Source organism: Patagioenas fasciata, chromosome 5 (genome assembly GCF_037038585.1).
Source record: "Patagioenas fasciata isolate bPatFas1 chromosome 5, bPatFas1.hap1, whole genome shotgun sequence".
Taxonomy (NCBI): Eukaryota; Metazoa; Chordata; class Aves; order Columbiformes; family Columbidae; genus Patagioenas; species Patagioenas fasciata.
Window position 1 is genome coordinate 52,056,466 of NC_092524.1, and position 17,337 is coordinate 52,073,802.

Genomic DNA, 17,337 nt, shown 5'->3' on the forward strand with positions numbered 1-17,337 from the left:
GCACATGAGTTAATTTCTCTAAAGCAGATCAGCTGTAAGCATCACTAACTGAATTAAATACCCATTTATGCGAAAGAAAATGCCAAAAGCTGGAATCCCTAGATTTTGTCATATATTTTTTAACACTGGCATACTATCTCAGCACTGTGCAGCAAAAAGATACTTTCCTGCATCTCAGATATAATGGAGGGGGAAAGTGATCCAAAGGGTAAAACCAACATATTCAAGGCCATACCATAAGCCAGTGGTTGAACCTAAAATAGAATCCAGAGACAAATTTGGCTCTGGTGGATGAAGAGTCACTGCATGTAATGAAGTCATAGCTTGCACCAGTAGCTGTTTAGTTCACCCATAGGATTATCATCTGCCAGTATGTTCTACTGAGCACTGGAGCACGAGGACTACTAAAGCTTTCACCACCTGTGCATTTCCTTCTGGCTCTTCAGTTTGACTAGCAGGTCTCAACACAGATGTGCCAGTCTCTTGCCTTCCTTTCCCGATTTCTTACACCTGGTGATCAAGAGCTCTTGTGCTCAACGGAAAGCATCTTTGAAGTTCTGTCAGTTCTGTTCTGCTCACTTGCCCCTGACGGCAGTTTCTCAGGGGGTCCTGTTAACCAACTCCTTGAACAGCTGATCATTGGCTTTCCTAAAATTCAGGCTCCTGACTTTACTCTTTAACTGATCCACATCCCTCAGGACTGCAAACTCCACCATTGCATGATCGCTGCAGCCCAGGCTACCAGCTGATTATTATCAGCTAAGTTACAAAAAGCATGTCTTCAGATTTAAAACAGAAGAACTGAAAATGAAATTAAAATATTTGCTACATACATAAAGCACTATGGATGTATTGCTGGCAAATACTGGAGTGTGTCTAGATTTTTTTTATTTTCCTTATGTTGTAAAGTCCATTTTTAGCCAAATATGCTTTATGAGGGTTATGAAGGATAACGGATTGCCTGCAGATCTCTTCTGCTGGTATGTGACTATGCATGCATGTTAATGTTAACTGCAAAATTCAGATCTGGATCTACGTTTTGTTTTTAAATCACTCCTAAATTTCATGATACTGAGATCTGAAATGTACATTCAAGTTCAGACCTAACTGAAGTAAAGACCACATAAGTATCTATATATACAAACCAATTCTCTGCTGACCTACAAGCACCCCTTTTTAAATCTCCCTCAGGAAACTGTGATTCTCAGGTGCACCTTTAAGGTATTATGGGCAAAAGAACAGATAGTAAGGTGAGATTACTTACATTCATTTCTTAGTGATACTACTCTGGGTTTGTAAATCATTGCTCTAAAACACCTCTTCGTATCTGTACAAGCTCTCACTACACATATTATTTTTTTTCCTGAGCAAGTTATTCTGCTGAAAAAAAAAACAGAAGAAGCTTCAAAGAACCAAATTCCCAACTAGTGAGAGATGCAGAGAATCAGAGGAATCAACTGAAAAATGTTTCAGGTCAGCATACTTTATAGTCTGCATAGTGTCTCTCACCTTTGGTCTTCCAGTCACAAAGTGATCTTGTGTATGACAAAAGTTTGTGCATCACTTCTTCCTCAAAGTTTTCCTGCAGGTAACTTACCAAGTATGAAACATAAGAAACATTATTTTTGATGGGGAAAGTGAATTAAGGAAATTGTGAAGGAAAATTTCTTCTGCCGTGTAGCAAATGGCTGTTTGCTCCTACTCGCCCTTTCGTCTCACAATATCTTCACGATAGCTCCACTTATCATCCCTAACTACTTCTTTCAGCCTCTCAGCCTCATTTTGTCTTTAATTTCCATCTGACTTCTTCCCTTCAAAACTTCCTGCTTCAAAATCAACCTGCTATTTGCTACTGTTACATCATTTTCCTGAGCATTTAAAAACATTGTTTACAAATTAGTGTTTCCACAGTCTCCGTACACTGAGGCCCTGTTCCTGGGTAGCTTCTATGGAATCAAAGTGCTAATAACCAATAACAGAATGTAATGGTCTTCATTGCAACAAATAGAAATCCCTACTATGTAAAGGAAACGTAGGATTCCCTTCTGCTGACTGATTTTTCATATTTCTCAGACTTATTTTTTGGTGGAAATGACCCAGGAAATTGTTTGGCCAAGCTCTGAACACTGAAAATTCAGCTCATAAATCTTCTGTCATTTTGGAATAATACTGTGTATGTGCACCACTAGGTTGAATTTCATGCACCATCCTGACAACTCTGTCCAGAGACAGGATTCCAGCAGATGGCAGATTGATCATTGTGCTGAACTGTATCCTTGTGGAAGTTCTTGAGTTTATTTTTAAGTGACTTTTTTCCTCACAGAAAAGCATAATGAACGGTATTATACTAAAAAAAAAAAAAAAGACAGGGTATTAATATCTTGAGTGGGTTTTTAGAAGCTGGTGTAATAATACACTGATGTTGCCTAGTAATGAAATGTAATAAAACAAAAGAGATTGTGTTGATTTTTGATGTATTTTCATTAGCTAACAGGAAGTAGAGAGGAAGCTTTTCCATCAGTCTTCCATTAATTGAATCTGCTCAGAAATGCAGGTGTCAAATCATATATTCAGAACTACAAATAGTAACATATCACCTAGGTTATAACATATTTTCCTATTAACTGTGTGCCAAATTTTGAATTCAGTAGCAAGACTGCAAATCCAGCAGTGAACTGGATTTGAACTGGCTCTGGAAATGGTCTCACCTGAAAGTTTGATTCAGCTGCCAAAAATCAGAAGATGCGATGCTGAGGTGGGTCTGGAGGAGAAGGTGCAGGGTGGGGGCTGCCTGGCAGGAAGCAGACGGGGTCCCTGGGCATGGCATTGCCCTAGGACAGCAGAAGTCAAGGTGGTACTTCAAGGAACCTTCAAACAACTTTGAACAGAAAACTTTTGTTGAGAACTCACTCACCAGTCCTGCACTGGTATCAGGCATAATGTCACAGGTTTGATGTGTGCCAAGGGAAAGAAGAGGAGAGAGAGCAAGAGGACAGATAATATAGAAAATGGATAGGCAGAGGGGAAACAAAGAAAAAATACTGTATTTTTAAGTATTCCTCCTCTGCACCACTACTCTCTCATACAAAGTTTCTTTCCCAGAATCTGCTTTCCACTCATTTTCAGATAAGGCATCTGTAAAGACAATTCCTTTCATTTGTACAGTAACAAGAGAGACCAGAGAAGACAAAAATCTCTAAAAATAAGTTGAATCTTTAAGAGAAAGAGTAGCTAGGGTAGATCAGATGTATTCAGAAAGACAAACAACTAAGTTTAGGAAAGTTAGAGCTTTGGCAGTTGCTAAAATAAAGCTTTCCACCAGCTTAGAGGGACTTCTCTTACTCCTGCCCCTGCCCCAGCCTCCAATTAAGAACAACTTTTCCTAGGACTGCATCAAAGTTAAGATAATGCCTACTGCTGTCTTTCAGAAAAAGAAAAAAAGGTGTATGTCATTTTCATAACACTTACATGTCTCTCAGATCTAAAGCAAAGAATTTCTCATGAGATCAATGGCCAAACAGGTTCTCTAAGCTGAAAACATGAAAGACAGGTAGCAGATGTCTGTTTTGACAATTCCCTCCTTCAGTGGAGTTGTTTACAGAGGTGTTGCCTTTCTGCACCAAGTAGTGTCAATTCTTGAGAGCTGAGCTCCAGGGGCACAGCCACGCCACCGGTCATGTCTCTGCCTGCTTGCTCACATCCCCGTATTGCAATGCACACCCTACCAGCTGTGTTGCCAGACCTGACCTCAGCGTCACACTGTAAGCCAGAGGAGTGGAACCAGTAACCAAGTCCAGGAACTGCTCACAGTGGCTTCACCTTAGAAGCCAGAAAATCCTGGAGTGCTCTCAGAAGCATGTTGTGCGAAGGCTGAATGCCTGTGCCTGTTCTGAACTGCAAGATAAGGCAAAAGCTGTCAGGTCATGCTTATGCCGCCAACTTCCGGTGAGAATCTAAACACTCATTATAAAGTTTGAATAAAGACTATCTGAATCTAGCTTACACTTAACTCATGCTAATGACAGATTCTGCATTCTGTAACTCTGCACTCTGCCTATGGAGTGCTCTCCTGTCTTCAGATGCTTGCAATCTCTGTGCATACAGAGCAAGCCAAAAGAATCGAACCTGTTCTGCTGTTTATTATAGAAACAGTCTCAAGTTGTTCAAAGGATCCCTTACATGTGTAAGATAACAATACTACTTTTATGGTTTTAAGTCACCTTGGAATGCATATTTCATTTCTGTAGTGTCTGGAAAGCTTTGCCAGATGAAAAAAATTTGTAAGAATTATCAACTTTTAAATTAGATTTAGCGTGTGTACATGATTTTCTCAGATGGGCTTGGAGAACTGATTCATTACTGAACTCAGATACTGAATGCTTGTGACCAGTGCATATAGTGAATCTGGTGACCCTGTATATATCCATTTTCTGGGGAATCACACTTGTATGGACGTGAGAACAGACTAGTAGCCAGGTTCTGCCCAGATGGGATGGGACTGAAGATGGGACATACAGGAATAATCAGTAGCTGAGTACGTAGGGCTTGTGTGGGGGATGCTTTGGTTTATGTCTCTGACCTGCTTGATGTTCATTTATTTGTACCACACACAGTTACTCCAGTATGACAAATGGCAGAATAGCCAATGCATGGTGTTTGGGATACCTCCTCGTATCCGAGGCAGCATCACTCTGCCAGTGACTCCCTTTCCTAATACAATACATGAAAAGTTCCTGTTTTTACAAAGCCTTATGTTGCAATTAAATACTTCCAGTCCTACTTAGTCACAAATGAATAGCTGTTTCTCTGCTTATCTACACACTGAAATAGGGGCAACACTTTGGATTACAAAATGAGCAGTGGTATGTGTCCAGGTCTTCTGCTGAAATATTTTGCCAATACTGTGGGTAGTGTGTATTTGATATGAACAGATCTCTTTCCCCCTTTATGGAGTTCAAACTGTTCTTAAAATTGCCACTGAGTGCGTGGGCTGATCACTGCAATAGATAAAGGAGGCAATCTCAGGCTCTAATTTGTGCTGCTAATTAATGCAGGTTCGGTGGGGCTCCACACAGGTCATGTCAGAGGCAGCAGAAGTGCACTAGCACAACTCCTCTGGGAAGCATCCTCCTTTCATCTTCCCAGCTATGCTGGGGGATGCCAGGGGCAAGCTGTCCCTCACCTGGTGTGGGCTCATGCTTAGTTACGCTGCTGAGCAGAGCATGAGGCCTGTTAAAGACATGAGTTGGGTGAAAAGACCGCTATGCCAACAGAGACTCCTTCCTCCCCTTCCTGGCTGCCAGTGTGTGCAAACTGCCTCTTACCTAGCTCCAAAAATGATTCTAACCACACTGCGAGATTCAGTTGCCTTCAAATCCCATCCACCCGCACAGATGGTGAAAAAGTTTCAAGGATTTCAGGAACTTTCTGCTGCTCTGACACCAGACATGTAACATCCCTAAGAGTGAACAGGATAAACAGAGGCAACTGGAGACAGGCAGAAGCAGTGTGTTGAGGCACATGCATATGGAAACTTGATATACTATAATGTTGCAGACTCATGCAAAGTTTCTTCCCATTCCCTTCCCCAAGGGTACAAGCTGGACTGTCCCAAATTGCATTTGAGGACCCACTAGAAGGCAAATAATACAGGTACCTAGTGAATGCCATCTTAGAGACTCAGCTACAAGGCCTGTGGGGGCAGACCTAGCACTGACTTTCATTTCTGTTAATTGCTGCTCAAAATGGGATAACAAGAATTGCATGCGATATTCATGCTGCAAAAGCACAATGAATTGTGTGATGGTAAAATGATCTTTTGGTTTCCAAACCCTTGGCTGACAGTCTTTCTTCCTTTCGTAACTGCTGCAAAGTTTTGCAGTGTTATTTTGAGAGAACCATCCATAATAATCCCAGGTCCCTTTGTGAATAGTGAAATTTGATACCATGCCTGTATGAATATAGTAGGATTTCTTTCCTCAAACTCAAGAAATATGCATTATTTTGCATTGCCAACATTAGATTTCATTTATCATCTTATCACCCTTTTGCAGGTTCCATTTTTGCTATCTTGAAACATCTAGGGACGTAATTTGCTCTGTCACCTACATACTCATCTTGTTGGAACCATTGTAGGCCATCCCTATCAAAACAGTAAGACCCCAAAAGGACTTCAGTAGAATCACACTGATAATGCTACCATCTATTCCTAATCTCCATTCACCCTTTAAGCACATACTAATGCGTGACACCTTCTCTCTTATCTCATCAGAGTTGCATTTCCTTATAGCCTTTGATGACAAAACCTGTCAAAAGCTTTCTGGAAATTCAATTTGTTATATCACTAAATGACTGATACACACTCAATGATCCCTTAGCTAACTCCACAAGATTTGTAAGGCATACCACACCACCTTGTATTTTATTACCTCTGTCAGTGTCTTTTTAGCCTTCATTTGTTCGTTTTATTTTCCTCCTAACTATTCTAATTTTTATGTCCTCTATATAAAGGTGTAGCAGGTTGCTTACACCCACAAACATGCTGAATTTGAGTTCATTATGGAGACAGTTACAAAGTAAGAAACAAGAGTTACACATGAACTAAATTTTGTTTACTGCTTAAGATTAAATCAAAATCTATTACTTGATTTGTGGATTCTCTGATTAAGTACAAACATTTATGAAGTCTAACAACGTAAACACGAAGTGATATTTACGTAGTTATTAAAATTATTATTATATTCTGCATGATAAAGTATATATAATGTATAATGTATTAATGATCACTTATAATATGTCAAATATTATGTAAATAATCACATAAAGTGAAACCACTGATACTAAGACTAGCCACTATGACGCATGTAAACTGTAAACTATATAATTAATATTTCAAATAGCTGAACCTCATTACTAGGAACATTGAAGGAAATTATGTATAACCTCATCAACCAAATCACAAACAAAAATGTACACAATGGATTTATGAGAATAAATTTAGGAAAATAAAAGGAATAAACCTGTATCTTGCTAAACAAGAGGACCACAGATCTCTAAATTGCTTTGGAAGCTGATAAAAGGCCAAGAGGGAAAAGAAAACAATTTAGATTGTTACAAACAACAAGCAACTGCATTGATTCAAGCAAAGGAAGGAATCCTTTAAACACCAAAAGAACTCCCACTACGTGCCAAAGGGCTATGATCTGTATGAAACAGTCTGAGCATTCAAGAATTTTAAAATATTTCAAGTAGAATATGTTTTATTTTATACATAAATTATCATATTGACAGTTTAATGGTCTTGACCACATCACCCGGAAAGCCAGTAGTACAGCTGACAATTACTCAAAGATTTTCTAACTCTCAATTCATAAAATTACTATGAGATTGTGGTTTTTCTTGGGCAGAAGCAGGCTGGAAGGTTCAGGTATTCCTTTGAGGTGAAGCAGGTATAATAAAAAGCTAGATAAGAAAAAATCTAGTGATCTTATCTATTTTTGGTTTTGTAGGCCCAAGCTGAGCCATCTTTCAATAACCTTATTTACATTTCACAAAAACACGGGCCATTTTCAAGTGTCCTCCAGTTAGGCATACACATCTTCACTCACCCATAACCACCAGACCTTTCTCCACATTTAGCCTGAGATACTTCTTATAGCTGGTCTGGGACACTTCACAGTAATTTAGGTGGAGAGAGATTCTCCTCCCCCCCTACTCTGCCTTGGTGAGACCACATCTGCAATATTGTGTCCAGTTCTGGGCCCCTCAGGTCCAGAAGGACAGGGAACTGCTGGAGAGAGTCCAGCACAGGGCAACAAAGATGATGAAGGGGGTGGAGCATCTCCCATGTGAGGAAAGGCTGAGGGAGCTGGGGCTCTTTAGTTTGGAGGAGACTGAGGGGTGACCTCATTAATGTTTATAAATATGTAAAGTGTGAGTGTCAGGAGGATGGAGCCAGGCTCTTCTCAGTGACAACCAATGGTAAGACAAGGGCTAATGCATGCAAACTGGAACACGGGAGGTTCCACTTAAATATGAGAAGAAATTTCTTCTCAGTAAGGGTAACAGAGCACTGGAACAGGCTGTCCAGGGGGGTTGTGGAGTCTCCTTCTCTGGAGACATTCAAAACTCGCTTGGACACATTCCTGTGTAGCCTCATCTAGGTGTTCCTGCTCCAGCAGGGGGATTGGACTAGATGATCTTTTGGGGTCCCTTCCAATCCCTAACATTCTGTGATTCTGTGAATCAAAGAGAAATTGCTCATTTTCCACTCTAATACTCAATTACTTCTTTTCAAAAAACAGTTACAAGTAATTTGCTCTCATCTGTGCAAATGTTTTAGAAATAGAGGCCTATTAGACTAACCAGCTTGGACAGCTTCTCATCCATTCCATCCCTAGCAAGACTTAACCCCAGTTATGCCACCTCTGGGAGAACCTCACACAGGTCACTTCTGGAAGTTCTACTTCATAGAGAATCCCTGAAGTGAACCATTGGCACATTAGCAAAAGGACATTTGCCAGGTCTGTGGCACTGCTTGTGAAAGAATTGCTTACAGGCTCAAAAATGGAGAGTACTGGCAACATGAGGTGAAATGACACATTGGGACATCCCTACAGAAATCTAGTGCAGGAGGTTTACATGGTAGGTAGGGCAGGTAAATACCATGAAGATGATTCCAGTAAGTGGCCTTATGCCAGTTTTTGTAGCTGTAGGTCTACTAGAACACATCAGTCCTGTCACAGTGAAGGTAAATCACTCAGCCATCTCTCTTCCCAAGTTCACATTAACTCCAGTAACACCGTTTTGCAAGTCTTCTATGCTTTATTAGTAACACAGTCACGACCTACTCTGGATACCTTTTCCTCCAGTTCTACTATCTTCTCTCTGTTTTCAGTGAATGGACACATATGTCCAAAGCAATCTGAAGGCTGTTTTGCCACCAGTCTTTGTAAGCAACCCAGCTTAGGATATACATTCTCCAGAGATAGCCTCAAGAAGGAAACTCAGAGCTTGATCTATAATCCCTGCAGTCATCATCTAGAGAAGCCTATTTCACTTCATTGACTAGAGGCCCCTAAGGAGACTAAGCATCATCTCAACTAGGCATGTCAGTATTTCACAGTGCCCAACATGCAAAAAGGACTGCAGACAACAGCAACAGCATTAAAAGCAAGATATACAACACAAGCAGAAAATTGACAGTGAGCTTACTCTGAAAACTTTTTCCACCCTTGCGATACCCTTCCCAAAGATTGTTCCAAGTTGGTCTCCAACCCCAGCCAGCAAGAAGCCAAACAGTGGAATCCCGAAGATGGCATACAAGATGCAGAAAACCTTGCCTCCGACAGTGCTTGGGGCTATGTTCCCATACCCTGAGGAGAAAAAAAACATTGTCAGAACCTATACAGGACGTTTTAGAAAAACTAATGGGTTTAGAAAAACTGGTGTTCCTGCAGGCATATCTTTTTTCCACATGTAATTCCTATTTGCAGACTTTCCATGGCATGATGTCATTTACCAAGCAAGCTAGTCCCTGCAATTTGGTTCTTCTTGCAGCCTCAGTTACCCATATTTTTTATAGATTCAGGACCTAACTAAAGTTGTTGTTTGATTAATTAACCTGGCTTGATTTATCATGGCACAAAAATCCCCCTGTGCTGGCCTTGTGCCTGCACGCTGCTGCTCTTCTTGGGCTGTGCCAGTGACCTCCTGATGGGAGCATGGTTCACCTGACAAAGCTCATTTTCAGTGGGTAGCTCCTACTTTCCTCAGCCTCTCATCACACTGACCAGTCACACTGTGAACACCAAACTGTACCCACATTCTGTGAATCTGGCCTTGAACTATTTGTTCAGTTTCTCCTTCAATTTGGAAAAAAGAGCCTAACATTTGCATTTCGTAAGTGTTTTCAATTTCTTTTAGAAATATAGTTTTTAAGTCTTCTCTCTGAAGATCCTATTCCATTTATATTTAAAGGCTGTAATGAAGTCACATAGATGCCTGCCTTCCACCCTCTGTTAGGGTAACTTGGGGCTGTCAAACTGATCGTAGATTCTGACCAAGACATCTGACCAACTGCACATTGTGACAGAAAACTCTTATTTTGTCCCAAGCATGTCTGGCTGTGTTTGGTGTCAATTTTCAGCCTTGTAACTCCATATAAAATATTGGGAATACCCGATACTGGCAGAAAAGGCCTAATTATCAGCACAGGGCATATAAAAGATGGACTCAGAGGTCTATCATGGACAGCAGATCTTCTGTTAACTATTCCAAAATACTGTAGTCCTCTTTACCCTGATGTTTCTATAGCTAGAGAGCAAATAAGCAGCAGATCAGGCAATCTAGGGAGAGGGAGATGGAAAGCATGAGCAATGGGGCCTTTGCACCTTGCAAAGTAGCAGGAATCTTGTTTGGAGCACTCCTCTGGGGTATTCTTAAAAGCCTAATATACTGATGACTGCACAGGACAGCCCTCCACCTGTCCTATGCAGTAATCTACATGTAGTCACTCCAGTTTGTTCAGATACCTCTTCCCTTCCCTGCACCACCCGTGTGAATTTAACTGTAGGAATGTACGCACAGCACTATGACTAGCAGTCACGGTAATGCTGTTAAAATGTTAATGTTAAAAAGAAGAAACAAGAATTGTGGTAGTAATATTTACACCTTTTCATTTAAGTTAAGGTATCTTTACTGAAATGTTATAGATATTTGTATTTTGATTATACATAATTACACAACCCTGTCTGCCTAGCAATGCACAGTCCTTTTCATGGTTGCATCCATGATCCCAGATTTCTCCTCAAAGTCCAAGAAAATCCAGGCTCCACAGGCCAATGGACTGAGGTTGACTAGGCAGTCTGCAGAGTGTCTGTATAGCCCTAACAGAGCTCTGGTGGATAAAATAAAATCATTTTCATGCCTATACACAATATGAAGACTTTATGCAGTGTATGAAAATCTAATTCATGGAGAATTTAAAGCAAATATGGGCAGAAATCCAAGTTCTTTTCTGTAAGTTATTTAAATAGCAGATGTCAATGAACATGCCTACATAAACTATGCCTACATAGTGACATTTAATTTAATGAGTAATTTAAAAGCTTGTAACTTGGGTTTACTGAGTAAACAAATATTAAGGGAGGGTTTTCTTACATTTGATTTAGAAATTATCTCTTTTTCTCCGCCCCCTGGTTTTATACTACCATTGAAAGTAGATGGTAATGTATATGGAGGAAAACAGAGGGGAGTACAGTCTATACAATCTCTCCTTCGCCCACACACAGAAAAGGCAGAGCCAAAGGCACAGACTCCACTGTTTGAAATTATCACCACAGCAAGTCTTGTAACTGCCACAGGATTTTGTTGTTGTTGTTGTTGCATTACCTGCATAAAGAAGTAGTAGAATTGTCAGATTCTCACACTTCAATGAAGGAGTTATGTGATTGTGAGTTTATTTGTCTATACAGTCACCAGTGTCTGCATCACAATTGTAATACAAAAAAGCACTTTATCCCATATCTAAATAAGAATAATACTCAAAGGCAATGCAAATAAAAAGCAACAATTTGCCAGTGATTTCCAAATAATCAGATCTCTTGACCGCTAACCATGACAGCACTGAAATCTAGTTTAAAATTATCAAACCACTGTATAATTATCAGCAGATTAACTTTATCATCAATACTATCAGTTTTTTCCCCTCAGACCATGTTCTGAAATTCCAGCTGCCTGAATAAAACTTCAAACTTCATGGCTCACAGAGAAAAGGATAAAGACCTTAGCATATCTAAGGATTCAGAGATCAAGAGACTAAGAACATTGGACATGATGTATAGGGGGGACAGATAAGGGCCTGAATAGTGAAATTACTGAAATTAGTGGTTCAAGAAAAATAAATGGAGCCATTCAGTATACCCTTCATCTAATACAGAGAAATGTGTCAATATTTAAAGGCCATAAGTTCTAGAATAGAAAAAAAAAACCATGGTGGTTTTCTTACACAATGTACAATTTGTGGAATTCTTTCCAAATATTAGTATGAAAACAAGGAAGAATTTTTCAAGGGACACAATATTTAAGTGAAAATATTTCCAGTTACAAGCAGTAGCGTATGAGAAGAATTACTTATATGAGACTTAAGAGCATAACCCAAAAGTAATTGATGTACTTAGGCAGAAAGTTACCCTTATGGGTAAATAATCTGTAATATTTAAATCCAAATTCCCAATGACTGGGGAACAGCTATTTCATTGGGTACTGCTGCTTGTTTTTTTTACTGAAAATTAGGACCAACTGTATCTACATCAAGAACAGGGTTATAAAGCCTTAGCCACATCAGTGCTATTTGTTTTCAGTTCAGCATTGCTATTCTACCCTGATTACATAAACAGGTTCTGATCTTTACCCAGAGGATCAATGCCCTTGAGACATACCAGAGGCATGACTTCTGAGAATTAAAATACAGTTCAGCCACTTTATTTCTTTGTGATCTACCCTCCTCAAATTTATTTCATAACCCTGGTCTCAATGTGACTACGTATTTTAAAAGATAAACAATACGCATACCTATTGTTGTGATGACTGTTCCAGCAAAGAAAAAGGCACTTCCGAGGTCCCAATGACTGCTGTTGTTAGAGGAATTTCCTATGGGACTGACTCCTGCATTATCAGCATCAATAGCATGCTGCAAAGAAAGAGACAATAAATCAGCCTTATGCACACCTTACCATATCCTACACAAGTCAGCATAGGCTCCAAAGGCAAATTTCCAGAGAACTTAGATTTAAACGTTTTAATACCTGCTGAAATGATAGTAGCATCCTCCGCATACAAGAGCTGAATATATGACTGAACTAGCTATTAAGGTGGAAGAAAGATACAACACATAGACAAATGATGAAAGATACAAAGGAGTTGCAAAGTAGAGGACTGACACCACAGAGATCCATTGATATCATTCTTGCAGCAATAACTGCCAGAAGAAAACTTCCCCAATGGGTACAGCTGATGTTAGAAGCAGCAAGAAGGGTGGTAAATACAAGTAATGTTTGTGAAGCCAGCTGAAGCTAGTCAGCCAAGGATTTTAATTCCCAGACAATTAATAATTGATGAAGTTATTTATATTTTATGCTAACTAAAGAAAAAAAAAAAAGAGATATATCTATATATCCCATTTGAAATGCACAAATGGGATAGCTACGGAAACACCATCAAACAGCTTTGTGATCAGCTAGGACTTCCCAGTTCCCACACTGGACATGGTCACTTGTCCACAAATGTACCACGGTACAGAGACTTATAGCTAATGCTTGAATGAACTAAAGCCAGAAGAGAACCTGAGGTAGCTGTACTGCTTCCAGGTCACCCTCTTATGTCTTACACAGCATTGGACCAAACCAGGCACACATATCGGTCAGCTGCAAGTTTTCTTCGGAATTTCTAAAAATGCACCATATTGCATCACGGGGACATGCGTTTGCCTTTCATTGCAGCCTCACAGTCCAAAGGAAGATAGAGCTAAATACATTAGCCTCCAAAGCTCAGAAATAGATCTCTTATCAGCATCTGGCACATCCCACTGCAAAGGAACCAAGCTTCTCTCTGTCTTTCACCATTTCCAGCTCTTTGCTTTTCTCCCATTCTTTTCCCACCTCACTTCTTGTTGCTGTTACCATGCTATTCATGCTGTTGCCAGACCTTCTCCTTGTCTCTCACTCTGACATTTGCTTCTCCTCCTAAATATTGCCACCAGCCTTTAGGCTTGGTTATTTCAGTTAACTTATTGCCAGGTTCAACAGGAGAGGCAAAGTGCTACCTTTTACATCGTATCTTTTCCGGACTTATTCAGCACAGAATTCCCACCTATCGATCTAAGTTCATTTAGACTTTTCCATTTTAACCACTTATCTTTTCCTTCTGACTCTTATGAACCATGAATTGTTTCTCTGTGACTTTTAACTTCATCTTTTCCTATACAGTTTATGGGCAAAGCAAGGTTAACCATCCTGTTTTACCATTGTCCAGCTTCTAATCTGTTCCTGCATATGATTTCTCTCCTGATCATCTCTCTAACCTCATATTTTCTTGTGCTTTTAGCACTGACTTTTAAATTTATGAATTTAACACCTCTTCCATCCCTGGCTTTCATGATACACTTTTTCTCTCATTCATCTCTTCCCTCTGATGGCTCATTTATCACATTTTTTCTTTTCTTCCCCTTCCATCTTGCACTTTGCCTCACTTATTTTTGCCTGTATTTCCAACTGACTTCATCATCACAAATGTTCCTCTACCACTTTTTTCCCTTGGGCTAGTTTCTGCTAATCAGCTCCGCAGTTATTAGTTATTCTTCACATTGCCCCACAAAAAGGGAAAGGAGTGGGGAGAAGAGGCACAGTGGCAAGAACAGAGGCCAGGTGTATATAAGGGAATTGGTATGCTACAGCCTTTTTTAATGGCAGCGCTGCTACATGCCAGGCTCAGTTGATTGTGAAATTACAGCATGAGCAAACTCCAGACTGGACTGGTGTGGGCAGAAAGCCAGGGTTCCTCAGCACCCATCGATCACTGCAGAAACAGGGATACAGAGAGAAGTGTTGAGGACCAAGCCCTTTGAAAGGGCTTCTGTACTAGTTGCTGGCATATTGCAGGTGGTGTAAAAGCAGAGATCATTTTTTTTGTTTATCCAGAGGAGCATAAATCAGTAAAACAGACAGGCTGCTTGTTTAAATAGGTCATGACACACTGTCAGCTACCCCAGCACGGTACTTCTGCCAAGGAATGCTGCTTGCCTTCCCCATGACTGTGTGAATGTCAGCGAGCTAATTACAAGACTTTAATCACATTTGAGTTTCCACAGTTTAGCAAGTCTGTTAAGGCCAAACACTAACCCCTGAAGTGAAGGATCATCCCGTTGCCTTAGGTAGCTTTGGGATTCTCAGGTTCCCTTCATATCCAAAACAAATTAATTTTTTCTTTAAAGCCTGACTGACATCATTCATATATAAATATCCAACTATCCCAATGCTATAACTTAATACATAGCATTTTGCATACAGTGACAGAGGACAGAAAGGGAGCAGTATGAGAGCAGCCCTGTAGTTAGCAGCACTTAAATACGCAATTATGTAAAGGATGCCTTACTGCCACCACCCCATATGTATCCTGCTAGATGAAAACTGACACAAAACTCAAAGAACAGCACTATCAATGGCAAGACTCTCCTAGTTCACACAGAAAATGAAATTTTACTTTTTCCCATCTGTGAAACTTCAGGTAGGCTTTGCAGCATGACCTGAAGAGCTGCTTATTCAGGTTATCTTGGAGTTGGGAAAGAACTAATTTCCAGAGTGCTAACTGCTCTGTTGGCAAACCCTTCACATTTATGACATTTTAAACTAGTAGTTTCAGGTATTTTTACAGTTGAAGTATCATCAAAAGTAACAGGTCACCGAAGTATCCATAGCTGTTTCACTTGTACTCCTTTCCTAATCCCTTCTTTTCAAGAGGAGTTACTCAAACAGTGAACAACTTTTTATTTATTTATTTATTTAAAAAGCATTCTTCTTTAATGAACGATTATGAATCTGTGGTACTTTATATTTTGAATGCCAGATACACAAGGAATGTAATAAATTGGAATATCTCAAAGGGCTGAAATGATCTTTCTTTCTGTTCAAGTAGTGGACCTAAAGCCAGCATGCAGATGGGAGTGAAGGAAATGACAAAACTACCTGTCCTGGTTTTGTTAAAAAACAAGTTTCTCTTTTAGTGAATTTTGCCTGTCATCTAAAGCCGTCATATTAGCTGCATTTTCCTGGAGAACCAGACACATGTTTTGGTAAACCTAGCAATGGAATGCAAACTTATTGATAAGTACGGATGGACATCTCGCGAGAGGGGCAACAAGAAACCAGTGACCGAGAGACTGACCAACGGTGTATAACATTCCATTCACGTGAATACTTCATATAAAAGTGGGAGATCACGAGGATCTCGGCCCTTTTCCCTTTTCCTTCCCTTTTTCCTCATGGCCAACATTAGGAGAGGACCTTGCTGGTTGTCCCTGCGAACTGAGGCCTAGTGAGAGACTGAATCCAGCTCCGGTTGGCTACAGAGTCTAATCCAGGACTTTGGGTGCTGGCTCTGCAGCTGCTGAGACTTTCAAGATTGGTTTTATATATTTTGTATTATTTTCTCTATTTTTATTAGTAGCATTAGTAAAACATCTTTAATTTTTCCAACTCTCTTCTCTCTGTCCTTCTTTCCCTCCCGATCGCCTGTCCTGAGCGGGAAGTGGGGAGAGGGAGGGGCAAAAGGGGGAAGTGGAGGGGAGAGGAGGCTAACAATACATCTGCCAGGGTTTGATTGTCACCCCACAATCTAAACCCTCGACACTACCAAAGTAAACCTAAGTACTTAATTTAAAAACAAACAAACAAACATCAACCACCAACAACCACACTGGATTTCTGATCACAAATTTCAGTTTGCTTTCCTCAGCCCCTTTGGTATCGGTACAATACAGCCAAAGAATCGCAGAATGATTAGGGTTGGAAGGGACCTGGAGATCACCTAGTCCAACCCAGCTGCTAAGGCAGGATCACCTAGAGTCCCTCTGTAACCAAGAGGATCCGCTCTGGTGAATCTGCATGGCACTGAAGGCAAACTCCACAGAAAGAAAGCCCAGCATATGTGGAGATACTGGGACGACTGAGTCCTATATTTCCAAAGGAAGTGTGATCCAGACTCCATCCCCATCTGAAATAGGATTTACCAGCTCTACCTGTCAATATGCAGGCAGAAATATTTAAAGGCCATGAGGCGTGGACCAACCCTGGGCTGTGTGGTTGTCAATGTACAGGATTCAGAGTCTGAAGAAGGGTATAGTGAACACTAAATTGTCTCATCAGGTGTCAAGAGTTCTTCCCCACAACAGAAGATCAAAATTATATCTATTCTCTATGGATAAAATCAAGGATATTTTCCTTATACCAAAGAGAAACTAGTGGGGTTTCACCATCACAGTCCCTGCCCCAGCGACACCATACGAGGGCTGGGCTCCAGCTCCCCCAGCCCAGCCCTGCTCAGACACAGGCTCTACCAAGCTGGGGCCTACCCAAGCTGGGGCTGATGTCCTGACCCAGCCTCAGCCTGCCCCTGTCCCCAGGGAGGTGCCTGACAGTCTGGGTTGCAGGATGGCCCCAGCCCATGCTCCCTGGCTGGCGGTGGTAGGGTCTGCAGCTGACACCTCCCTGTCCCCTAGTGTGCAGGTGGTCCTCACCATGCCCCGATGCTCACATATCTGACCCTCCTGGGCGCGTGAGTGAG

General features: G+C 40.7%; 1 protein-coding gene across 1 annotated transcript in view; it reads right to left on the reverse strand.

Moving 5' to 3' along the window:
* KCNK10 (potassium two pore domain channel subfamily K member 10) overlaps positions 1-17,337 on the reverse strand; it is a 71,204-nt gene that overhangs the window by 23,794 nt on the left and 30,073 nt on the right. Inside the window, exons 4-5 of the mRNA XM_065839436.2 lie at positions 12,574-12,691; positions 9,214-9,374 (exon numbers count right to left, since the gene is read on the reverse strand). Coding sequence (XP_065695508.1) covers positions 9,214-9,374; positions 12,574-12,691 — 279 coding nt within the window. The remainder of the gene's footprint in view (positions 1-9,213; positions 9,375-12,573; positions 12,692-17,337) is intronic.